Source organism: Temnothorax americanus, unplaced genomic scaffold (assembly GCF_048541705.1).
Source record: "Temnothorax americanus isolate GAGA-0224 unplaced genomic scaffold, ASM4854170v1 Scaffold50, whole genome shotgun sequence".
Taxonomy (NCBI): Eukaryota; Metazoa; Arthropoda; class Insecta; order Hymenoptera; family Formicidae; genus Temnothorax; species Temnothorax americanus.
Window position 1 is genome coordinate 366776 of NW_027509658.1, and position 26460 is coordinate 393235.

The window sequence follows — 26460 nt, forward strand, 5'->3', positions numbered from 1 at the left end:
AGCGAGATATATATATTTAATCCGACTGTCGACTCGCCCGGAACTGCAATCGACGCGGAAAACGCATGTCTCCCGCAAGCGTGCCCCCGAGCGTGCACGTCAAAAAGGAGTAATTCCGGATGCCGTTCGGCGGATATTGCATTCGACGGGGTGGGGGGGGTGGAGTAGGAAGGGGGACGGGAAGGTGGGCGGCCCGCATGTCGCGACATGTGGAAACGACATGAATTTTCCACGGAAATTTCCGCGGAAACCGAAGCGACACGCGGCGCGATCGTGCGTATATCGGGCGAGCCGGCGCTTACTCTGTATACATACACCTATAAGCCTCGTCGCACGTATATGCACTCCCGCCGGCGCATAATACTGCGAGCGCAGTATTATGTTAGGTCGGGCGTGCCCTCGCGCCTCCATCCCCTGCTCCCCCTCGCTACCCCGCCGTGAAATATTGCGACTGCAGGCGCTGCTGCGCCGCAACAGTAGACGACACTTATTTGACCGATATATCCCCTGTCAACTGTCCTTGTTGACATCGATCGTTTGTTTAATAATTGTTACAAACCGAGCCCTGAAATATTTACGCGACGATAAGACGCTGAATTTAGAATTCTAAATGTGTGTAAATCTATAAATGGCCATGTCGATTTTTTCGTCTGACATTTGATGGAAATTGGAATTGCATTCTTTACATAGACTCCCGATATTAAATATTTCTAAAGTGTTTATTATTAATTTAAATTGATTAGCTTAGTAATTAATAAAAATATTGTGTCATTAATTATTACAAATAAGAATGTTCCATATGGATATACTTTGGCGTTGGGTGAAGATTCCCTTCTTTTCAAAGTTCTCACGAAAAGACTGGTAAAGATATAATTTTTAAATCGAGACACAAGTATTTTATAGACACAAAATTAATTTAGATAAAATTCTTAAATTTTCGAGCAGTCGCGACACGCTAACCCGATCGTAACCAATGTCATAAAGCTCGCGATTAAGGCGAGGAATTGAATAGCGCATCGGAGATGCAATCGGGGACAGAATTCACGGATCACCCGACCGAAACATGTGATCGGGTTTAATTTGTGCAAATTGTGCGCGCGGGTTATGCGCGGCCGATGGCCGGTGTGTATACACACGTCGCCTATAAATACACCACAGGTCGTCCTATCGAACCCAGGTCGCCCTGGCATTGCGCGATTGTGCAATATGCAACACGAACCGCCGGCGACGGGCGAGCCTGACCTGACCAGCCTTCCGCGTTTCGTGCAATAGCCACGTGCGTGCTATAACACAGTCACGAACGCCGACCAGCCAAGGGCACCGCTCGAGGGGGATGATTTGCAGGATTCCTCGGGGCGTCCCTCCCTCCCTCGACCCGCGCGCGTCTCTCGCGAGAAAACCTACTTTGCTATATACTCGTTCCCGTACTTGAGTTTCCATATTTTTTTAAGAGTTTTTTTTTAAGTTTTGAAGATTGTATATGTATATACAGCTCGAACGAAACTTATACGAGCGAAACGTGTGTATATATATATTCAGTAGAAACAATGTCAATTTCCACGCCCCGGCTGGTTCGCTCTCCGAGCGAGATTTCGGCAGCGCGGCGCTCCGAGTAAGAACGAGCTCGATGAGGTGTGAAAAGCGAATTGGTCACGAACCGAGATCGGTATCTGACGCGGGCAAAAGGAACACCTGCTTCGCGGGAATAAATGGCTGCAGTCGCGTGGCAGCTTATGAATATGTTTCGATACGCCTCGCCGTTTTTCGCCGTTCTTTTAATCGAATTTGCTCTCTCGTTGCCGCTATCTCGACAGGCGGATCTACGGGAACAAATATATACCGAAATATTGGAAACCAGAGAGGAAATTAACGTAAAATATGTAAGCGGCGCGGAAGGTTGTTCATGAACCCGATATAAATTTCAACCGAAACTGTTATTTTCTTTACGCTCTATTAATTATATTAAATACAGCGCGTTGTATTGAGAGATAAAAGAAGCAAATGTGAAAAATAAATAGAATGATGTTATAATGAGATAATTTATTAATAACGAAATTTGTGACGCAAAATGAATAACGGCAGATGAATAATGTAATAATTGCAGAATTAAAATAAATATGAGCATATGGCTGTGGAATGACATAAAATAAGTATCTCATTATATATATATATATATATATATATATATGTATATAAATGACTGTATTTTTTATACATGCTTCAAAAATTTCAATTAAATGAAGATTTGATTCGGCTGCTGGTATAACGATCATTAATTTTAGTTATCTAGAATTGAGAATGGTGGAAAACAAGTTTGAGAGCCCGCGCAATTGTTAGACAAGCAATAATATTTCCCACACACGCCACTAACGTTTTATCTAAACGCAATGTTCTCCATTAGCGTGCGGCAATCGTTAACTTTTCCCATTTCGCGTCACGCCAGTCGTAAAAAGCGGTACGCTTACGGTACGTTACTCAGAAAAAATAGTCAACGTCTTTCCACGCGAGCCCTTACATCACTCCCTTACATTCCCCCTTTTTCTTCCCGGTTCTCGCGTTAGCGCGCCAACGTCGCGAATTGCTACCGCATTGCGTGGCGGTGCACGTGCACGTCGCAATGTTGAATATTCACGAAACGTGTGTCCGCAACGCTAAGTGAATTCCCCCCTCCCCCTGAATTGCACTTAGCTCGAAAGCATTTGAAGTAATTTATTTCGATCACGATATCGCGATCGCGATCGCCGGCGCGTATTTATCATATAGAACTCGCATTTAAGCATTCTCGTATGTCGAGCACGTTGCGTATTAATCATTGAATTTTTTTTTTAACGGTGAAGTGGCGCGGCAATTTAATTAATCGTGTGCGAAAACGTGAATCCTTTGAATAAACTGACGATATTCGATAAACGTACGGAGAGGGTATAGTACCAGAAATCGCGCACTCGCGGCGGATTCGGAGGGAAAATTGCCCGAAATCGCCGGCGCAGTCCGCGAGCCGATGCATTCGATAATCATGAATATAAACGCCCCGGCGAATCTATCTATTAATAATACAGGGAGATACATTTATAAGCAACGCGATCAATGATGGCGTCGTCCACAATGACTTATTTTTGCGTCACGCGCTTCGTCGACCCTTCGCTCTCGGATTCACGAAGGATGACGGAGGGATTCTTTCAGGAAACGCGGATAAAAATGACACGGTAAATGATGCGTCGGCATCGACGTAAATAAGAGAAAGAAAAATTTCGGCAATTATGTGAACTTCAAAGATCAAGTTTATATAGATAGACTAATCTTTATGTAGTTTTATCTTTGAATGTGTAACTACTTTTATTGTGATTAAATTTTTTGCGATGTTGATTATTATTATTTAAAGATTTTTTTCAATGTTTCCAGTACCGTCAAAATGAAATTAGATTTATTTACACTAATTTATGACTGCTAACTTTTAATATACATTTTGTAGAAATTATAACATGGAATGTATGTACAATATAATATAGATTCATATTGCTTTCCAATATAAAGTGTAAATTTTAAAAATAATCTTGAAAATTTCTTCTAAATCTTTGAATCTTTTTGAGAACTGTATAGGCGATTAAAAACATTTTTGCATTTGTTATTTATATCAACTTTAATATTCGAGGAAATATTTATGTAGTAGTAGCATATTTTATTAATTTATGCGTATTTATTTTACACATCTGGCGTTCACGTTATATTTACTATGCATTTATTTCTATTCCTCCATGTATTTGCAGTTTTATGTAAATAATAATAAATGCTTAACAAATATTTGAAAGTACTTATTATTGCTATTGTTTATGAAACACAAAATAAAGCATGTATATATAAAAATAGAAAATAAATATAAAATATAATATGCACAAGAGTTTAAAATCGATTATTAAGTCGAGAAGATCATTTCTATAATTTCCTTCAAAATTTGAAAGTAAACGTTTTCTTAAATTCCACATTCTTTTATTGCCAATTTTTCTAGTTTACAAAACAGTTTACGAGCGGGAAAAGATCTTTTTTTTTTTTTTTATTATTGGAAATATACGCGGAACGATCGATGGCATTTCATTGCGAGGGGCGAGCCTCGAGCGGGGAGGGAACGCGGGGATTGAAACCAATTTCCCGTGACGGTTAGCGGTGACTGTCACGCGTGTATTCAGAATTTACTGTGCGATCGAACGGGACAGGGTCGGAACTGTCCAAGTTACATTTATAGCGTTTACGCGCGTGTGCCACGTGTGCCATGTATATAAACCCGACATTCGGCCGAGCCGCGTATTCAAGCCGCCCTTTAATACATTCCTTGCGAGAGAGCGAAACCGAACAAAGTGGAGGAAAAAAAAGAACGAGGGCGTCGTTGAGTTTGTTGCACTTGTCGCACACACTAGACGTGTATACATAACGCAGGAAACGTACGCCTCTTAAATTATTGATGCGAGGTCTCTCGCGCTCCTATATAGGAGAGTTTCCGAGCGATTTTCGAAGTTACAGTCCAGCATGCCACTACGCCACTGCTCACAGAATTTTACATTTTTTATGAACAATTTGTATGAACATTTTATCATACACGTGGCATGAAGAAGATCTTCTTAATTATTTTAAATTACACGATACATCTCGTATTACATCTCGAAAACCGACAGTTTGATTGAATAATTTATTGAGAAAGCGAGCTATCTAATAATGTTATAATTTAAGAAAACTCGCCTTTGTCAGAATCTCGTCATGTAGCTGATGTGTTTCCAATATAATATATTTTTTGTTTACGGTTTTTCATATCGTAACGTATGAAAAAGCATTGATCCTTGCTCTTAAAGTTCAGTTTCTTATCGAATGCTCGAAGAGCGCACTCCAACGTGTCATCCAAGTAATATCTTAATAATCAAATATCAAACAAACGATATATTTTGTAGAAATGCCGTGCGCTTTTAGGAAAGTTCCTGAGCAATTTCCGAAGTTACAATCTAGCACGATACTACCTACAGAATTATATTTTTTATGAACATTTTACATCATATATACGTGGCACGATAAAGAAGTTTTTTTTTATTATTTTAAATTGAAAAATGAATATAACATTTCGGGAGATTGGTTGAATAATTTACTAAGAAAGCTATTGATGACGTCTAATTGAGAAAAATTGTTTTCATTAGAATCTCGTGACATAGCTGGATATAAAATGTTTTGTTTATATTTTATGTACCACAAAAAAATCATTGATGATTTTTGCTTATTGGAAGCTCGGAGAGCACTCCAGCGTGTGTCGTTCGCATAACATCTTAATAATTAAATATCAAACAAGTTATCTGTTTTGCGCTGAAATCCCTTGCGCTTTTAGGAAAGTTTCCGAGCGATTTCTGAAGTTACAGTCTAGCAGAATTATACATGAACATTTGAAATTTGTATGAACATTTTATATCACACACGTGGCACAATAAAGAGAATTTTTTTCATTATTTCAAAAAAATGCATTTCGAGAGGTTAAGTAAATAATTTATTAAAAAAGCGAGTTACTCAATATGTGATGCCTAATTAAGAAAAATTGTTTTTATTAAAATTTTATCACATAGCTGATGTATTTTCAATATAAAATTTTTTGTTGTTGTATATTACACCATAAAAAATAATTGATTCATGCTTTTAAAATTCAATCTCTTATCGAATGCTCGAAGAGCACTCCAGCGTGTCATCCGCGTAATATCTTAATCATCAAACGTCAAATAAACGAGCTGTTTTGTAAGTACGCGCCGCGGATTATACGGGCAATTTAAATTATTCGCAGCACATTCAAGCTGTCTCTCTCTCTCCAGGAATGTGATCGGAAATGGGCGACAGGCAGGACGACGTTCCTCGTTGAAAATTACTGCACGAGGTCGATCATCACTTTCAAAGCTGAGAATCGGGTGTCTCGGTAATCAAAGTTATTCGCTTCGAATGAAGATTGTACAAGAGTGAAGAGACTACTTGTTAATTAACTACGGAATAAACGATTCTCATCGATCCCTCGTAGTGTGCGACTAGCCGAGCGGAAGCCTCTTTTTCCTTTAATCGCTCACGGAGGTCAAGCACTACTCGACGAACACCGCCGACGTTTTCGTTAATGGAAAGCTATTTTTGTCTTCGACGAGGAAGATCGCCTCCACGTGCGTTACCAAATAAACGCTTCCGTCATCCCGCAATTCGTCAGCGATGGCTCTTCCTCGCTCTATCTCTTTCCATTCCGCTCTCAGCAAGCTGCTCTGCCGTCTTACGTCGTTCTCTCGCTTACGTTCACGTGGCACGTGCTCGTGCGCTCGCAGAGAACGAGCGAGCGAGCGAGTGAGCGAGCATCGTGACGCCCCGGATAAGCGAAAGAAGGTGCCGTCGCGTGTCGGACTCCTCTGCATATACGCGCATACACTGCGGCCGTCGTCGTTATTAGTTATTAACGCGACCGAGCGACCGCTTTTTTCCACGAGGGTGTGCTCACGCAGCACGTCACCACCGGGGATCGATCTTCGGCCACGAGGTCGAGGGCTGAAAAGTGTTACGAGAAAGAGAGAGAGAGAGAGAGAGGGGAGGCAGGGAGGGGAAGAGGGGATTGTGCACAGCCTCTACCTCTTTCTTCTTGGTCGAGGCCGAGCCCAGGAACCGCCCTCAACCCTATCAAATTTTTAACGGACCGCCAACTCGCGTCAGCGGTTTTCCGTAAGATCGACTGGATCGGCAGAGGGATCGATGAGGAACGAGAACGATAAGAGGAACAATAGGATGCTCTGTGTAAATAAGCGAAAGACGTCAAGAAAAATAAATCCGAAAAACTATCAAATTTATACCGTTCTTCAGGCGACCTCACATATCTTTGAGACGTTTCTCTGCGTGGGTGTGTTTGTGTTTGTGTTTGTGTTTGTGTTTGTATTTGTTTTAACCAGTTTCTGAGCTCGGATATTATACGAGAGCTAGTATTACGTCTTTAGGGAGTAGGGTAATCTCGCCTCCTGGAATAGGTTATTAGCGGCGTCAGAGCTGACGCAATATTTTTCAAGGCAACCGCCGTCCGCCAACCTCGAATCTTGGCATTTAGGATTGATTGGAATTACGGCGACAACAAAGCTACGTAATGGCCCGATGCTTTTATGTGATATAGCGAACTAATCTCAGCTCTTTAATTCTACGAGAAGGTTTATTTCACAAAATCAAGGATTCGCAAGAACCAAGATTTTATCATGCGTCGCGTGTTTGTCGAGATGGAATTTATCTCAGCGTTTTATAAATCCGTCTCGAGTCTACTTTACATTTACAGAGGAAGGAGGGTCTCTGAGGTTTGTTTTCGGCACCCTTCAAAATTGGACCAAAACGGCTGGAGAATCACTTCTTTATACCCTTGGAAGTAATATTTAGTCAATTCCAGCCTAAACGGAAGTACACGCATTTTGTGTATCTCTGACATTAAGATGTGAGATAGGGTCCGATATAAGGCCATGGACATACGCAGAACCTGGTCTATTGAATTAAAAGCTTAAGGGATCGTAGTTGCTCAAAAAGGTGTATACAGTTCTTAAAACAGTTCTTTTCAAAACTTCGTATTTAGCCTTGCGGCAGAAAATATGTCAGTCATTTCTTTCAGAAGTATTTGTAATAAGGTGTTTCTACGTGATCTACGATAGTGTGTTTTGGAAACCTCTCGAGATTAGCTACAAGATATGTAAAAATAGGGGGTTCTATATAAAACATTGAAATCGACATTCGCGTGACCTTCAAATGACTATCAGGTCAAAATCAATGATACCATCTTATGTCCCCTTTGAAACCATACAACTTTTATCTGGAACATTTTTCTCAAAAATCGCTTAAGCTCGGTGTCCACGATGCAAGAACTGTGTCCAAGTTTCGATTTAAGCCAATCAACTTGCAGCTCTTACAGAAAAGTAGCAGTTTCATTGGCTTAAACCGAAACTTGGACACAATTCTTGCATCGTGGACACCGGGGCTTTAGTTTTCCAAAGAAATGCTTGATACGGGCGCGCTGATGCACCATGTATACTTTAAGTAGGGGAGAGTTAAATATTACCGTGCGGTTGACAATTCCGCGCCATTGTTTAACTCAATAACTATTTGTATTACGCGCCTACAATGATGTTAATATACTGAGTAACACGAAATACCCCACCCGCATGCACCGTCCAATGCGTTCCGGCCGTCCATGTAAACACAGTGCGCTCTGGAAGCTTCTCTGCTTATTTGTTGCAATTTTGCTGGTAGTTTCGATAAGAGGGAGTAACATAATAGTTACATTAGAGAAATAAACTTGACGAATTTGATAGGCTAAAACACTATAAAATTAGGTTCCAAAATGATTTTAGAAAAAAAAAACACGCGTTTCTTTTCTATATATTTTAAGGTTGTAAAGTAAAATAATTGAGTTTGATAATTTCGCGCCCAAAGTTGGAATTTTGAGACTGATTGAATTTTGGAGACTGGTAAAATTTTAAAGTTGTTTTTGCAATTTATAAACATTAGGTATAACGATAACTGTGTGTTAAGAGTTACCAAGACTTTTTAGTTTACAATGTAAGGTGCTTACATAAAAGATCGTTGCTTAAGTTTTGATTTGAATTTATAATGATCGTTACTTGTTAACACATTCACTTATTTTTATATGTAGGTACATACCTACTAAACGATATTAATGCATAAATATAAAAAAAACATTTTGTTATTGTGTTCTACTTCATGTCACTGGCTGAAGCCAGAGTAATTTTTATAGGCATGATATTATCAGACCAGTTCGGTAATACCGCGTTTTCTCATTTTTTGGAAAATTGTTAATATTTCAGTTTGTGTTTAACTTTTAACATTATTGCTATGATATATGGATAGCCAAATAAATTACCTATCTAAAACTGCACATTTTGTTTCTTTGTAGCATTTCTGAGCTTAGATATATGCTTCAGTTCTTAGGGACTCGGTAATATCCAACTCTCCCCTATACACTCTAAATACTTCTTCAGACTGGAATTGACTAAATATTACTTCCAAGGGTATAAGGAAGTGATTCCAGTCATTTTGATTCAATTTCGAAGGGTGCCGTAAACAGGCCTTGGGAACCCTCCTCCGACAATTATGTCCTTTGAGAGTATAGCTAACAGTTACGGATCCGCGTCAAAGGATAATATCGAAACATATAAGACACATTCGTCTCACATTTACTCCGATTAGCTCTACATTTCTAAGGTGTCACAATCCTAGCTTCTAGAGGCGGTTTATTGCCAATGACAATATTTTTCAAGGCAACACCTGATGCTACACCAAGCCAATTATCGTGTAAACTCGATTTTCACTGTTGGACATTCCGACAATAAGAGCCCCCGACATCGGAAGAAACTAATCTCGACAATTTTACCCTTAAAGTCTTTACCTTTAAAAGGTCTCTCTTAACTTTGCCGCTAAGAAAACTGTTCCCTCAATCCCCTCGTCGGCCTTTTTTCGGATTACCGCGCGAGTATCGCGATGTCACGGTTTTACTTCAACGTCGCGAACTTCCCCAGACGAGTTTCATATTTTTTTTCCAGGGTCAGAACTAATCTTACTCTAGTAAACGGACTGATGGGAAGAAAGGTGCATGGCTCATATTAGGGAGGTAATACATTTCAAGGCAACACCTGCTGCTCGCGACCTCGTCCTCGGGCAAGAAACGCGAAGCCAATTGCAAACGCCGCAGCTCGCGTGACGACTGACGCGTTTGTACATTCTCGCGGATATCATAATCGCGGATTCTCCGGAGGAACGGGCGCCGCGACTGGCGCTCGATTTGCCGAGCATCCCCGAGACGAAAAGAGAGACAGCGAGAGAGAGAGAGAGAGAGAGAGAGAGAGAGAGAGAGAGAGAGAGGAGAGGGGGGAGAGAGAAAGAAACCGAGCAAGACGGACAACGCGGGGTGCCATTTCGATGTCTGATCGGCACGACATCTCCGTGATGCCGCGAACGTGTATCGCGAGTACACGCAGTTCGCGCGGCAAGCGAGCAGTTAGGGGTGGTTTCAAAGATGGCCAGTTTTTTGCGTTGTATTCCTCTGCCGCGGCACACACGGAAGCTCGAGACGGGCAGAGACAATGAGAGAGAGAGAGACAGAGAAAGAGAGAGCGAGAGAAAGGCAGAAAGACAGAAAGAAAGAGAGAGAAAGAGCGAGTGAAAGAGAGACAGAGAGTGAGAAAGAGAGAGAGGGGGTGAGAGAGAAGATGGACCGATCGAAGGGACTCACGTCTCTCATCTCGCGGCCGCGGCGACGTGCTCACGTGCGAGCGTCGTCGTTCCAGCGAGTCTGGCACCAACGACGATGATGACGGATAACGGGCACGATAGTGCGACACGCAATACACCACTCGTTGCTGCTGCTGTTACTGTTGCTGCTGCTGCTGCTGCTGCTGCTGCTGCTGCTGCTGCTGATGCAGTCGCACTCGTCGGTCGATGCGCCAGGTGCATCGCCCCAGCAACCACGGCACGAAGCTCACGACTGGCCCGCTGCTTCGCGAGCGAGCGAGCGCCAGCCGGGGGTTGGCTCCGGAGTTCACCGGCTCGTCGGGGGAGAGGAAGGGTGCGAGAGAGGTCGGGGGTGAATCGGGGGAAAGACGGACGTCGCGACGTCTACAGGAGTCCGCGGAAAGTCATCCCCGAGCAGGCGCGACGGGGCGACGGCGCGCGATTGGCGGCTGCCTCGCCGGCGACGGGGTCGCGAGGGGGTTGTGTTGTTTCGGTACCGGTGCGGCATTGGTGACTCCGGAGGTTTGTCCCGGTGGTCTTTTTTTGAAGAGGGAAGCAGCGATGCCGCGTAATCAACGTGTTTTCAAGCTGTTTAAATCTCGTTCTATGTCCCGCATTAATTTTGCTATCGATATCCCTTTTTTCCTATAAAGTATATACATTATTATTTATAAACAAAATAATAAATTTCTTTCGCCAGTATATAGAATAACAATTAAAGTAATTTAAATCGACCTGACTGGCAATATATGTATATAAGTTATATGTTCATATCGGAAAGACGTTATATATATTGCCAGTCAGGTCGATTTAAATTACTTTAATTATTATTATTTATGATTGTGGAATTCTCTTAGAATGAGGTTACATCTTTAACTCTTCAACAATACTTTTCTTTAATTAAATAAAAGATAATATTAAAGAATTTAAGGAACTTCTCATTTTTAATAGCATTCCCGAATTAAAATAATACAATGAAATAATTTCAATGTATTTATATCTATTTTGATTTCATTATTATGTTTTTTTTTTGTTAATGCTAACATTCATTATTCATATTTCTTATTAATTGGGAGATATAATTAAATTTGTTAGGTAAGTATAGTAATTGATATCATTGATCCGTCGAATATGATGTTAAGGATATTTTTGAGAACAATGCGACACGGAGGGCAGCGCAAGACGCTGATTTAATTGGAATCGTATAATGGCGCATTCGTTACAGAGCAAAGTAGCAAATATATGGCACGCACGTGCCGAACGGCAGGGCGGGCAGGAATTCATTTTCGATATCAATTAAGCCCGCCACTAGAATGCATTTATCCGAATTCCTCCGGTTTGCCACTTCTGACGTCGTCGGCGCGGCCTTGAACCACTTCGCGCGAAACCAATCGCGAGACGCGATATCGCGCGGAACAATCTCGGTATCTGGGTGACTTTTTCCACGGTTAGAGCAATATGTCGAGACACGCTTGGCTGAAGAACAGAAAAAAAGAGGCTTAAATTAATCCGTGGCTAAAGATAGGTCGTTTCGCTTTAAATTTCGCGACCAGAACCACCTAAGTACTTGAAGCAGCTTGTGCAGAGTGGTACCACGTGCGAAGTGTTAAGAGCGGCCGGTTGCCTCAAAAACTATTAGAGTTACTGGCAAAACTTTTCCAATATATTTCAAAGTTTCAAAGTTTGTTATTTTTAATAAAAAATATTAACAAATATTTTCTGGGAAAGCGCAAGAGATTAAAACGTTTCCCTCTCTTTTTCGTGTTTTTAGTGATTATGTATTTCTCATTTATATTTTGCGTATAAAATATTAATTCAACCATATGCATGATTCCTGATGAAAGAAGCTCTCATATCTCATATTTTTAAGAATTTTTTGTATTTTAAGTTTATGAAGTTTTTTAAAATATCTTAAACTTCTTCAAATTTTATAAGTATAAGCAGGAAATTATAAACTAACAAATCTTAGAATATTTCAGAATTCACATATAAAGAATTCTAGAAAAGGTGTAAAGATGCTTTCTTAGCATTTTTGAAAAGTGTTCTAATTTGAATAAAAAAAATTTAAGAAATTATCAAAGGTTTATAAACATTTATAATTAGATTCGAAAAAATTATGTAAAGTATTGTAAACAAAATTTTTCATCAAACACTTTGCGTTTTAGTAATCTATGATTAATAAATTAGTAGTCTATAATTACTATCGGAAACATTCTCGAGAAACTATACCAAAGAAAAAGTTATTTTATAAAGATTTGGAAAACTTTCGAGAAGAATGTGGACATAAAAACAAAGGTGAAGACAGAGATTTTTTAAACTCGAAAAGAGACAGATATAAATTTCGATAATTTATTTTGTAATTTTGCGTTTCCTGGACAACACTCGACTTTTTAAGCAAACAAGAACACGATTAACCACTTCGATCTCTCTCCGTTCTACTTTTCTCAGAAAATATATTGCAAGGCTCCTAGAATGGCTAGCTATCTCGATAAATCTTTGTCAAACTGAAACGACAGCAATCTGACTATGTGCCTTCCACTTCATTCCCCACTCAATCACGCCCTTGAATATTGCAGGAGCTATTGGGATGACTTGATACAAATCCTTCCTGTCAAGACGAAACTTTCTTTCTCGCCTTTGACGCGTTTGAATGATCGCGAACGGCCGGACGAAACCATTAGCCTTGTTTTGCTTCAGATATAGAGTCTTACCCTACCTGCAAAGTCCGAGTGTTCGAGTTCCTCGCGAGAAAGATCAACAGGTTCGCGTGCCGGATGTGCCGGCACACGGCGGAAGTCCACTCATCAGCCACGTGAAATCGTTCCGCGTGATACCGATCGGTACGACCTTTCACTCGATGAAAGCCGCATAAGACTCGCGCCGGCGGCGATTCTTCACCCTTTCTCCTTTTATTTTAGGATTTCGTTATCGCGATTTGTGACAACAGACGATTCACGCGATACGAATATTTACCCCCCCCCCTTTCGAGTGGTCGACGATCTTCAGATCTTCGAAGCTTTAAACGCGTGACTGTATTTATCACCGTTCCTGCAACGCATTTAAAAATGTATACCTGAATAAATTTTAATAATATCAAAAACAGTTTTATTTTATCAAGTTATGAAGTTAAAACTAAATATCGAAAATGGAAAATTCGGAACAATAAGCGAAGTTTCTGGCTCTGGGAGATCCACACACACATGCTGTGTGTCATGGAGTTAAAAGTAGTATCTTGATGATATCCGCTGTTTTATTTATGAATACAAAAAGAGAGCTAGAAACTCCAATCGAAAGAGTCTCTTACCCGCATGACTCGTAAACGAGTCATAAAAAAGGGAACAGGAGAGGACGGGGAATCGACGGGGCGTTGTACAAACAACGGGTGGCTTTACGACCGTGAGGACGATTGTCGAGGTGGAAAAAGATAAAAACGTTACACGACGCGTAAAAGTGTAGGCCATCTATTCTCACTTTTGTCAGGTCGTACTACATATACAGCTTCGCTTCTCGTCGGCATGGCGGTCTCACTATTTTTCCGAGGCCGACTATACGCTTACACGTGATGAGGAATACATAGCTAGTTAGATAAACGAACGGAGGACGGGAAAGGAGAGGGGAGAGGGGAAAAATCGATGGGAGATAAGTACAAAAATTGTGTAAGGCTAATGTTTCTCGGGGGTGGGGGGGGGGACCTTATTCGAAACCTAAACAATAATTGTCGGGGTGCTCGACCACGGTTTTTGTTTTCGCTCCTATCTCCTTCCCGGAAAGTTTGCCGAGTATCGCAAAGCTCCGGTGAAAAAAATGTTATCAACGTGAGAAAAAAAACCGACACGTGACGGGGTTGGAATGGCTCTCGGGGTTAGTTGATTAGCACGCGAGTTTCGATACTGACGACCAAAGTTCGCCGGCAAAAACCGGACAAGCCCACTTTTTTTCGCGCGACGAATGAGTCGTCCATTATTTAGCGCTCGTTTTACTAATGGAATATCGATTGACACCACGAGTGTCCGCTCCCGGGCGCGCGCGACCGGGTGGAAAAACTTGGCCTGTTTCTTTTGGATTTCCGATGTTTAATCGTCGGGACCATTCAATTTCAGAACAAGTCGGGTAATACATAATTTTATTAATTTCTGGTTTAATTAATCAAAAATCAATTATTTGATTAACATAATTGTGGCACTTTTATATAAGCATTTGTAAATTTTAGACGCTCCCTCGAACGTCCAATCGTTAATTCGTTAAAAGTACGCTCAGCATTAAATTTTGACCGACACTGATTGAGAATCTTTACCACAAATTTTTTAAATACGTTAATTCTTGTTTTTTATTTACATATATAATAATTTATATAATATTTAAGAAAAATTATATTCGTTACATGATATTTTCAAGAGAAAATAATCTTGATATATGTTACAATTATAAGAAACATTTAACGTTTCTAGCTTACGCTAAATTAATTTAGTCAAAGAAATAGTAATTAATAATTTAATTATTTGATACTACTGAAATAAATATATTAAAGTGATATTATTACGTTCTTCCAAGATTTCTCTACAACAATCGAGAAAGACGAACTTGTCTGACTATTACAGCCGGATCTACTAATTTTGTTTAACAGGTTCGTTTCGACTCGATAAACGCCCAGTCCAAGCGAAATATTTCGTCATATCTTCCGCACATTTCCCCGGCTTTTTCATGACGATAGAAAATTATAAACCTGTCCAATTATCGCAGTCGGGCCGTCCATTACTATCTAGCGCGATAAAATCAGAGGTATCTCGCGAATCCTCTTATAGAAAAATTTCCTCTCACACAGTGATATCGCGAAGAAATGGGCTTGTCCGGTCGTTGCGGATCAAATTTCCGATTTCGTCTTCTCTATTTCGTCGCGGTGAGTCAAGATAAGAGAAAAAAAATTAGGAGATTCCTTTATCACAGAATTTTTCCTTGCCTTCGCAACAATTCATCGGACGAATTCGCGGGTCTCTTTTTGAAGAGCAAGTACGAGGCAGCAGTTCTAATCTCGGATCTCGCTTTCTGGAGTACGCGAGAGGGAACAGTAGCGATAATAATTGACAAGTTTTTCCGGCGGGGCACCTTCCCCCCTCGCGCGAGGGGGAGCTTTTCCCCCGCGCTTGGTCGAGTCTACCGCGCTACGCAATTACAATTATTTACAAAAAATCACAACGACCCTCAACGGCTAGAGTCGCTTGTCCCGCGCTATTTCTCTATATAATCTCGTTAACGTCCGCGAGAACACGTGTAACGTTTATTGTATTGTGCACGTACACGCGAAGGTGCCATGCCGTCGTCGTAGACGCTCGTAAATTGTTTTACTGCCGCACGTTTAACGCTGTCTCACGACGAACGGAGGACGTTTCACGAGAGAGAGCACACTTAAAAAATACGACTCCCTCGTGACAAGCGAAAGAAGGTAGAAATCTAAATTTCACTTGAGTACAATTAACACAATTATTTCCTACGACCTACAATATCGTCGTGCGTTTATATCAGGCAGATTAGCGCTAAACGTAGCCACCTGTTTCACGCGATGCGCAAGAAAGGGGAGCGACACATTCGTAAATCTCCAATTATCTTAATCATATCAACGATCTTTACGTCTTTTTATAGAACGGATTAGGCAAATCGCACACGTTTAACATCGTAGACGCTGTAACATGCCTAAGCGGCAGGAATACGAGCTTATTGCGTCACGGCGGCGTCGATAAGAACCTCGCGTGTATGACTCACGCTAAACGTCCGCCTAGAATAATGCTAGAACAGCTCGCTCGGTTGCGCAACTATGCCGAGCTCTCTGTCTTCGAATACTGTACGAGTCGTGTGTGACTGTGTGTGTGTGTGTATGTGTGTGTGTGTGTATACGTGCGTGTGTGCGTACGTGCGCTCGTGCGTGCGTGCGTGTGGGTCTACGCACTTCCGGTCGTACGAGTGACCGTGCTTAATCATACCATACGGCTCGTCGCTCGTTCGCGTCGCGTCGAAAAGGCGAAACGACCGGGTTGTCATGGTAAATCTTAATAAACAAATTAATTAACGCGAGATTCGTCCTCTTCGCTCTTCTCAATTCGCGACAGAGAGAGAGAGAGAGAGAGAGAGAGAGGGAGGGAGAGTGAGGATGCGGTCGATTGCGGTAATCGTGATGCCTAATATTGTGATCGTCGCTTCTTCACGAGTGACATTGTATAACTATTAAATAAGTAGTCATCGTTTTTAAATTACAACGGAATATCTTAATGACGAACCGGATATTAAGCTGCAATACTCTGATATGTATTGCAATTGCGATATTGTGTTAACAAATTTTGCGTAATATTACAGTTTAATATCTGGCTGTGGTAGTTGTTGACGTACGCTCCAACATCGCATTTGTCTTCTATCGCATTACACCGATCGACTCCACTTTGCTCTCTTTCACTAACCGTCACTCTAATTTCGCGTGTTTAAAGTTCATGTAACTAACTCATCGGGCGACTTCGAGAATCCTTTTGCCTCTCTTCTTCGGAGATCCTGGACACTCGGCGACTGTTTCAGGACTACCTTTTGTGATTGTGACCGTTGCCCTTGCTCCTGGGACTGTCCGAGGCCACGTCGTTGGGCTCCCTCCTCTGTCTCAGTATGAAGTTAAGATTGTGCGCAGTATTTACAGCATAGTAGACGTTGGCCGAGTTGGGCAGCACCATCTCCCGATCGGGTAGCACCTGGGCCAGGGTGTATTGATCGGGGCTACCCTCGAGGCCGAGCTTCAGCATGGCGTTTCGGATAACCTGCGGCGTTCGCTCGTTGTTCGACAGCATTATAGACTTGTACAGCACCACGCCCTCCGTCTCCACGTTGTCCGTCTCCATGGTGACCTTAATGATGTAGAAGTCCGGCGAACTTTTGTGCGAGTGACTGGGACTAGACAATCCGGCAAGATTGGGAGTGCTGCCGTTGGCCGCCACGGCGCCCGCCGGCGGTGCCAGACGAGTCTGATGACTGCCACCTCCTCCGCCAGAGCTCAGGGACACGTCCAAGGACGGCAGAGACGAGCTCGAGGATGAGCTGGACATTTGCGACGGTGAGGTTCGCCGGTCCAACGAGTTGTGCGGCGAGCTCGGGAGGGAGTCGAGGTCGCAGTAAAACTGCGAACTGCTCGAACTGGACGTTGAAGCAATCGAATCGTTCTTCCGGTGACCTTGATGAGCCTGCAAGACAAGTCCCAAGATTCAATTCTCGTTTAGATCCTCAATCGTTGGCAATCGAAGATAAATTAATGCGTGTTTATTCCAAGAATATTCGGAATATAATTATTATCAAATATTATTGCCTGACATACTTGTTTTACAATCTTGGTGAGGAAATTTTGGCAGTCAGATTATATATTTCTGAGAAACTTGACGATATACGTTACAGAGAAATTAGATTAGAATATTTCTTATAAAGAATGCCGACCTGTTTCTTTTTGCCGCGATTGTTGAGGGTGTTCCCTGGTGGTAGTTCGATCTGGCAGCTGAGTTTATACGCTTCCCGATCGTCCACTATCACCACCGAGTGGAACCAGCGATCGAACACAGGGTCCATGCTGAAGTTATACGCGTTCGCCGCGCCCTGCAGGAGCCTTATCCTGGCGAGCACCTCGAACTCCTTTCGTCTCTTGTCAAAATTGATGAGACCGTCGGCTATCGTGTCCGGTATCGCCGTGTCGATCATGGTGAGGTCAGTCAGGAAGGTACCTAGGTACGGTATCGTGCCATAGCTAATGTTCTGAAAATAAATTTTAGGAAAATTTGTGATTATTGAACAGTAAAAGAAAAGACTTTAAGAGAAAATGAGAATGGCGTAAAGAATATATTCGTCTGTATAAATATTGAAAAGTAACATTCGTATATTGAAACTAAATACGACTTAAGCTCGTTGTTTACTATAAAATAAAAAATTAGATTAAAAATTTTTAAATATAAATTTTTATACATTAATTATTATCTATTATTATTATAAATTGTATATAATTAATTATAAAATATCGAAAATAAATTTTAGTTTTATGTATGCACTCAGTATCGTAATTTTTATAATTACAATTCTAGTCTCGTTAAAATTAAAGCAGTTTTCCATTTAACTCAGGTATCACCGATGTAGGTGATAAAACTTTTAAAATTTAAAAATTATTAAAACCATCAAATGTCAAGATATTATTATTTTACACAACAAACTGTCTTAAATTCTTTATATAATCGCTACTACGATTTTTTTCTTCGGACGTAATATGATTTAAATAAATGTCTGTAGTCATAGTCTATACGATCAGTTCAGAAAGTTGAGAAAAAAGTTGAAAGGTCTCACAAAAGAGAACGATGTATCGCACTTACGCCCGCGTGAGTATTCTGTTTCTGAAAGACCTTCTGCAAATGCCTGTCACTTCTGCCGGCAGTATCGGCGAACTTGGCAGTGCCCTCCTTGATGAGTAACTCTCTCTGCGTCCAGGCGTTGTTCTCCTCCGAGAATATCCTCTCGAGTTCGCGGAAAAGCTCGTGCTTTTCCCGGGGCATGCACTGCCAGCACTTCTCCAGCCGATACACCGGATTGCTCTGGAGGCCGGAAACGATCGCCTTTAGGCTGCTGAAATTCTTGAGTACTCGCAATTCCTGCGCGACGTCGATCCACGTCTCGAGGATCCTGGCGCGCTCCTGCGACTTGAGCGTCGTGTCCGTCAGGATCGTCGAGATCACTCGCAGAGAGACGGCGTTGAATTGGTTCACGGTCGCCACCACTGTAGCGGCTTCGTGGCTTCTAGAACGATCCTTCCTGGACCATACGGCGCCTAGGCACTGATGGGCGACCAGCTTCTTGAACACTTCGGCGTCCATCCGGGTCAGTTGCTCGGCGAAGTGACGGTGGGGCACCTCGGGGAAGATGTGATCCGCCATCGGATCCGGGGAACCGCGCATGGGTAGTCGACCATTGTCGTACACCATGCAGGAGTCTAGAGAAAAGAGAAAGAGGCAGGCTGAAGTTAATCTGGTTCAGTCTAAAATTAATGAAAATTAATTTGAATTGATACATGGCAAAATGTTAATGTTCATAATCGAAGTCTTTTTATAAAACTTTTTATTTCATACATTATAATTTTTTTAAGTACAAATTATTGCAAATTTTAATTAATCTAAAAGAATAATTTAAATCAATTTTTGCAGTTTTGATACTTTAATGTGTGAGATTAGGAATTCAATTATATTAAATTTAAAAACAATTTTAATATAATAGATTTTTCTTTTAAGAATGTCCAGATTATTATTACATTCTATTAACTCTTATTAGTAAGAACAATTGAACAATTATGTTCTTACTACCGCGCAATTAAGTTCTTGTAAAAGCTTCCTTTTGTGAAATTTTTCCGAAATATTTTCCCTCTGCCTTCTATCGCTTAAAGTAAAACCATTTCTATTTTGGGAATATCGCAACTGGATCGGGTTCTCCATCGGGCGAGAGCCCTGAGTGAAAGGTGAGCCCTGCCCCGGTCGTGGCGGTACAACGGAGCCTGTAGACCCTCAATTTATACACGGGAAGCAGACGCCTTTGTGCGAGCGCGAGTAGCCTGATTGAGCCTTTCACCGCCGTTAACATTCAGACTCTCTTTCCGTTTGCCGAACTCCTGACAGGATGATTCTTTCGTAATGCTGTTCGAGCCGCGGTAAAATACGCCGTTTAACTTTTTCCGCACTCTGGAAACTCGCGAGATACGTCGAAAGGCATTTTGCGAGACCTGGATACAGAATCCACTCAATGATATTCTATCTGTTATATTTTTCTTTTTTGCACAAATTCGAGGAGAAAGTTCCATAATTTGGGGTTTCTATGGAGGCTGTGTGCGATAATGTTCGACCTTTTCTTTGCGAACACTGCATTCGAAGCATAATATTCCAGCTCGCTTATCGCGATTCGGCGAATTCGCAGTAAATAAAACAAACCGTCATGTGGGTCGTTGCTTGTTACGTTCGAATTGCATAAGCAATATATCATTATTACTCAATTCTATTGTCAGACTCGCCGTTAACCCTTCGTTATCATTGAATGTTTCCTCGAATTTTATTTAAATAAATATAAAATAATTCCGGATCATATATTTCAATTTCATTAAATAAACATTTGTTATTTTAAAATTGTGCTTCAAATAGACGGTCACATATTGTATTAAAACACAGACAAAATATAAAAATACAGGACTGTTTTCAGAAACATGAGAATAAAAAGATAAATCTATTATATTAATTCCAGTTGGTCATATATTACATCGATATTATAGAAATAAATTTGACATTAAATACATTATTTTTATTTCAAATAAATTAACAGCATAATGCTCTCTTTTCTCTCAGTTTAACCAAAACGATAAGATTCACAGGAAGTCGTGCTGCATCATCATCATCATCTCTCTCTCTCTCTCTCTCTCTCTCTCTCTCTCTCTCTCTCTCTCTCTCTCTCTCTCTCTCTCTCTCTCTTTCATTCTTTGTATTTAAACTTCCCACGGTGCCTTATCTGTTATACAATTCTTCGTATTTAGAGTTCAGGGCGGGTGAAACGACGTGACTCACTCTCCAAACCGGAGAAACAACGTTACCTATCTGATCCTCCCGCTGGAACCGGTGCAGTCGGTGCTTGGCCTTAAGCTCGAGCTCGGAGCCGACGAGGCGTTGCTGCGTGAACTCGAGAAGCCTGGTGAGCAGGGGGTGATTGGGGGGTGACTTCCAGTCGCCCGGGTAAGCGTCCAGCCAGACGTGCAGGGCTTGGACCAGGGTCTTGCGGTGCTGCTCGCAGCCGGCGCTCCCGTCCAGGGCGTCGTATCGCGCGAGCAACAGCTCGAGGACCTCACACGGGCTGGTGAACGCCCGGTACGTCGCCAGGAAGATGTTTATGTAGGTGGACTCCAGTTCGCCGTCGTCGTTCGCCAGGCTCTCGACCAGCCGCTGCACCGTGCCGGCCTTCAGGAAGCGCACCCTCACCGTCTCCCATTCCAAGTGCGAGATCTCGTCGTCGGAATCCTGGCAAAGTCGCAACAGGCGCATTACTTGAGTGTTAAAGCTATTAGCGTGAGAGCAAACATACGTTTTGACATCGGGTTCCTTAAAAAATAAAGCTTTTAAATAAAAGTCTTTAAATAAAGACGTGACTAATACGAAAACTGACTATTATTCATGAAATTTCTACATTATTTACGAAGAAAACCACGATATTCTCAGATCAAAAAACGCTGTGAAAAACGTTGATCATAAATGGATTTCAATTCAACCGCGATAAAAAAGAACAAACTAATGGATCGAATTGATTCGTTTTGTTCGTAGAATAATGATGCGATATATTATAATGCGTTTATCTTTATAATTTTTTTTTTATTGTTCCGAAGAAGGCCAAGTAAGGCACGAAACATAAACAAGTCTGTATACTATTATTGAATGTATTAAATATTTTTCTAACATCTGGTAACAGCTCGAAATTGGCCGTTTGAAATTATTTAGAACAAATTAAATTGGTAAAACTTAATAAACGGTAAAAATCTAAAAATAAAATTAAAATTAAATCATACTCACCGATGCTGAGAGACTTCTCGTAGGCCGGTGGTATCGGACCTTCTTTAGGTATACCGTGTATATGACGCCGTCGCCCCTTTCCTCGCCCCATAAACGCCACGTGGGCTGCAAAGTAGAAAATCGAACGCCGAACTTAGCCATGAACGTCCGTACCAATAAATGCTGTAGGCGGGTATAAGTAACGGAACTGATAACGCGAAAGACCACGCACCAGGGGATGATTTAAGCTCCTAATTTCATGGCGGAGTACTCGCCCACCCCCTGTCGCGAGCTAATAAACTCGCCGTAACAAACAAACCGGGCAACTTGGAATAAAAAATGAATGACTCTCTTTTTTCTGTTTGTAATTGATTTATTTATGATGATTAGAAGGTTGACACGAATTTAATTGCAAAAGTTATGTTAGAAGGAGGAAGTAAAATTTTGCACGAATAATAATCGCGATTCTGCATTAATTATTCAAATTAATTGCCGTAATACGTAATTATTTTTATATACATATATCGTTTATCTCGTACTGATTACAAAATCATCCCCCGAGCTGCCTTTCCATGTACTAAATTTAACAGACTTAACATGCTTCATTGTTTCTAATAACTTTTTTCTCGAAACCTTTGGAGTGATCAAGATATAACTAGGATTATATGTTAAATCTAAAAATATCACACGTGCTAATGTAGACATTTCTGGCAGAATGCTTCAGAATATTCGCGTCAAACTATGAAGATGTGATACGATACAATCTATTATTTTCAAAATTTAATCAGGTGCTTAATTACGTTTCTTTGTTTCTGAAGCTTGACTTACGCGCTGCGAAGCATTCTGAAGAATCATCGTAAAATTGGTGCCAGAATCAGGATAAAATGGCAGGAATGAGATAAGCATTGATCAGCGATCGATGTTTTGAAACGAGATAAATCGAGATAGTTATCAAGAACAAGAGAAATTCTAAATCTATATTGACTATATTTTCTGATCTCTCCTCGACTTTTAATTCAATGAATAAATCATGAAATCAACTGACTCATGTCCATGCATAATAAACACGCACTTCGTGTATGCGTGTACGCATATGTATACATGCAAGCTGTGTTATGTACTTATCAGTGACAGTCGAGCTACAGGCAGTCTATATAATTAATTCTAACTTGATAACGACGGGCTCGCTCACGCGATGACGTAACGCCGCGTGATAACGTCCGTCTTAAAGGTAGTTAGCCTTTGGGAAAGGTGTTTCAGACGCGTTATCGTCGCGGAAAGAAACTGCAATTAGCGATCTTCATTAAGGACGGCTTTTCGCCGTCCCGCAAATATAACAATTAGTCGGCTTAACATCGAATTGAACAATCCAATAAAAATTTTTAAATCCGGCTTTAAACCCATTAATTCTTTATGAGTAAGCTGATTTAATTAACCTTGTAGAACGATAAAATTTAACGAAGTTCGAAAAATTAATTTAATTACGCTTTTATATTGATCACATTGACGTAACTGTCATTTATTCGGGACTTAATTGCGATCGAGTGTGGAACGTGACACCGACAGGGCGCTTGTCGTGTCACGTCCATTTATTTGGTATTGAGATCTTGTAAACAAAACGGGTCTTAGAGGCCGTAAAGGGGGTTTAATGTCGTGGAATCCAGCACGACAGACGTATACGCATTCGCGTTGGCACGAGCGATTACAATCGAAGCCGTACTGAGGACACGCCGCGCCGATGAGGAACGATCGTATAATAGAGACTCGACGGAAGGAGAAGCGTGTCATTGCCGTCTCTCTCCGATACTTTGTCTCGTTTCTCGAGAAAAGAAATCGTCTCGCGGGAAAACGACTGAAGCCGGAACCTGCAGAGACATCGTGCTTGCTTATCCTGTTGGATGCATTATCAAGAGAGTGTCTCTCCCGAGAGGGATTGATTAAAAAAAAGTGTTCGCAGAATTGTTTACAGAGAATTACGTATTTATTATAGATATATAAAATTATATAGATTAGATTTCATAAAAGTGAATTAGTGGAACGAAGTTAAAATGAATTATGAAGCAATAAATCCTTAAAATAGAGAAGCTAAAATGTAAAAAAAAATTTTTTAGTTGAAAATCATGAAATTATTTATTCGGATAGAATATCGTCGTCGACACGTTAGAATTAAATTATATCTGCTTATTAATTAATTTTAATTAATTTGTAACTTTTTAATGTTGAATTAGATTTATTTCTATTTAATCAATAATTTAAATTACTTCGAATTAATTCTGATCCAATTTAGAAATCATAACAAAAACTTCTCGCGTTAATAATTCTAATGTGAATAAATTGATAATTTTTAAATACTTGATCCAATTTGGGCTCCGTGACAAGAATTTCTCTTTTAAAATTTAATCAAATAATTTGCATAAATTTCTCGCAATTTAAGAATTATCTGACAGATTTGGCATTAAAAATTCAAACGGCGGAGAACTCTATCGATCCCATCTCGATGTAAGCGAGACCCAAGAAACGAGGGCCTGAAGTCCACCCGCTCACGCCCCGGAACGACCGAGCAATTAAACGCCCGCAGGAGGAACCCGAGCGTGACTCGAGGTCCTCGTACATACCTGTACTCGTCCTTGGCAGCCGCTCGGGCAGCCGCTTCCCTCGAGTGTCGATTCACCATTGTTCGGCTGTAAACAGCACGAGCCGGGCCTCAATATGCCCGTTTCTTACGCAAAACTACGCACGGAATATCTCCCGATCGAGGTTGAATCGTAATTAGGGACATTTCCGGCAATAAGACCCGTGGAATCGTATGGTATTATTCGTCGATCACGTCATGCAGGATAATAGCGTTTTTACCTTGAAACATGCGCGCACACCCCCTCCGTTTATCTTATTTAATTCTATGAAATAACACAACGGTGTATATATTGTATTTATTATTATGCAATCTAAAAAGTAACTTTTTTTTATTCTTTTTCAAAAAGAAATTAAATATTCACGTATGCAAATGTTTGAACAAAAAATTTAACTGCGAATGCATAAGACAAAAATTTTAGAGGAAACACCTAATTTCAGAAAGGCATAAAACTACAAAAAGATGGACTAAACTTAACCCAAGATACTCAATTAAGGAACTACTTGACAACGCGCACTTTCCCATTAAAAAAGAAAGTTCCCAAAGGGAAAAATAGAAAGAGAGAAAAGATAAGGATTTGAAAACAAGAGATTGGATTTAAATTTGAAACAGAGAAAACTAAGAAACATTCACACACAAAAAGAGGAGCATTGAACAAAGTAGAAAACACCTCCCACAGAAGACATAAAAACAGAAAAGAGGGTATTATCAACAACAATGACGGCTAGATAAAAATAACGAACTCAAGGGCGTGCTCAGTCAAAAGCCACCGACTGAAAGAGCTTGTTTGTCAGTAGAGATCGAAACCGGTCTTGGAATTCGCAACCAATTGTAAGTATAATTATTTGTACTGTAGATTAGTTACACAACCGCGCTCCAAACTCGTACTGGCGTATCTATTTGTAATTACAGTCAAAGGAAGCTGTTGAATTAAATAGTGCTCATTTATTTCGAATAAGACTTTGGAAAAGTATAGGTACTGACGCAAAATAATTTTCAAAGCAAATCGCATGTGTGTTTCGATTGGAACAAATGCCCGGGCTCATAAATAGAGAAGCATTTTCGCGATTTTGCACCCGATCGAACGGCACAGGGTGCAACGACTTCCCGAGTGACTCGTGCGCTTTCCGAATTTTAATGTTAGTCGCGTGTAAATGGACTAAATATACCGAGTGGCGCGTACCGTAGATATACGCGATTCGCGCAGGTTCAGGGATCGATCGTCGGGAACAAAATGCAACATTCATGACACCATGTGTCAACGTCGTCGTCGTCGTGCGCGCGACTATAAGTAAATTGACGGCTGTAGCAGAGTACACGGTGAAACGGGTGAAACATTGTATACGTCGTCTGCCGTTTCTGGAACGTCTATACCGCTGGGGACGTTGTACGTCTGCCGCGTGCGAATGGCGAACACGGCGAACGGCGTCGCGGAATCCCGCAAATGTCCCGCCGGGGTCAACGGTCCGCCCGCGAGGTCCCGAAATACATCCCCATTATTTCCCGTTGGATTCTCCAACGCGGAATCCACGTCGGAGGCAATCGTGAAACCGCGCGGCCGCGCGCTGAAACGTTCGAGCGCAACAAACGCGGATCCCGACGTCTTTGTATCGCTGAATCGATCTTATTCACTTCTCTTTCTAGAACTGCTGACTAAAAACTGTACAATAAATCCCGATTATTATCGTCTCATTGGAGAGAATGAGGAGCGCGCACGTTTTCCTGCGGTAAAATTCAAGATCGACACCTCTTTAATTACTGAAAGAATATTTTTGATAAATAGTGCCTGAATTTCTTCATATAACATATTATATATATACATATAATTATACATACATAAATTATAATTATATGTGTATAATAATCATAATTACATATATATTTGGATAATAATGATACTAATAATAATAATGCAGAGTTAATCAAAATCTATTCCAATTTTAGAAATTGATAAAAATCCCGTTTTATATATATATATATATATATATATATATATAT

General features: G+C 40.9%; 3 protein-coding genes across 16 annotated transcripts in view; 1 reads left to right on the top strand and 2 right to left on the bottom strand.

The window, feature by feature from the left end:
- Dysc (whirlin protein dyschronic) overlaps positions 1-10552 on the bottom strand; it is an 82813-nt gene extending 72261 nt beyond the window's left edge. For 4 of the 9 annotated variants that reach the window (XM_077418807.1, XM_077418806.1, XM_077418804.1 and 1 more), the window contains exon 1: positions 10262-10542. The gene's annotated coding sequence lies outside the window, so the exon portion shown is untranslated. Of the gene's footprint in view, positions 1-10261 lie in introns of all 9 variants that reach the window. The other 5 variants (XM_077418810.1, XM_077418809.1, XM_077418805.1 and 2 more) reach the window with 3 other exon arrangements.
- The window catches only part of LOC143904325 (uncharacterized), a 198347-nt gene that overhangs the window by 118878 nt on the left and 53009 nt on the right, over positions 1-26460 (top strand). The gene's annotated exons all lie outside the window — the stretch shown is intronic.
- Rgl (Ral guanine nucleotide dissociation stimulator-like) overlaps positions 13706-26460 on the bottom strand; it is a 36061-nt gene continuing 23306 nt past the window's right edge. For all 5 annotated transcript variants that reach the window (XM_077418905.1, XM_077418906.1, XM_077418904.1 and 2 more), the window contains 5 exons: positions 21852-21956; positions 20885-21305; positions 18636-19249; positions 17719-18030; positions 13706-17471 (listed from right to left, as the gene is read on the bottom strand). In XM_077418905.1, the coding sequence (XP_077275031.1) occupies positions 16821-17471; positions 17719-18030; positions 18636-19249; positions 20885-21305; positions 21852-21956 (2103 nt within the window). In that variant the 3' untranslated portion in view covers positions 13706-16820. The remainder of the gene's footprint in view (positions 17472-17718; positions 18031-18635; positions 19250-20884; positions 21306-21851; positions 21957-26460) is intronic.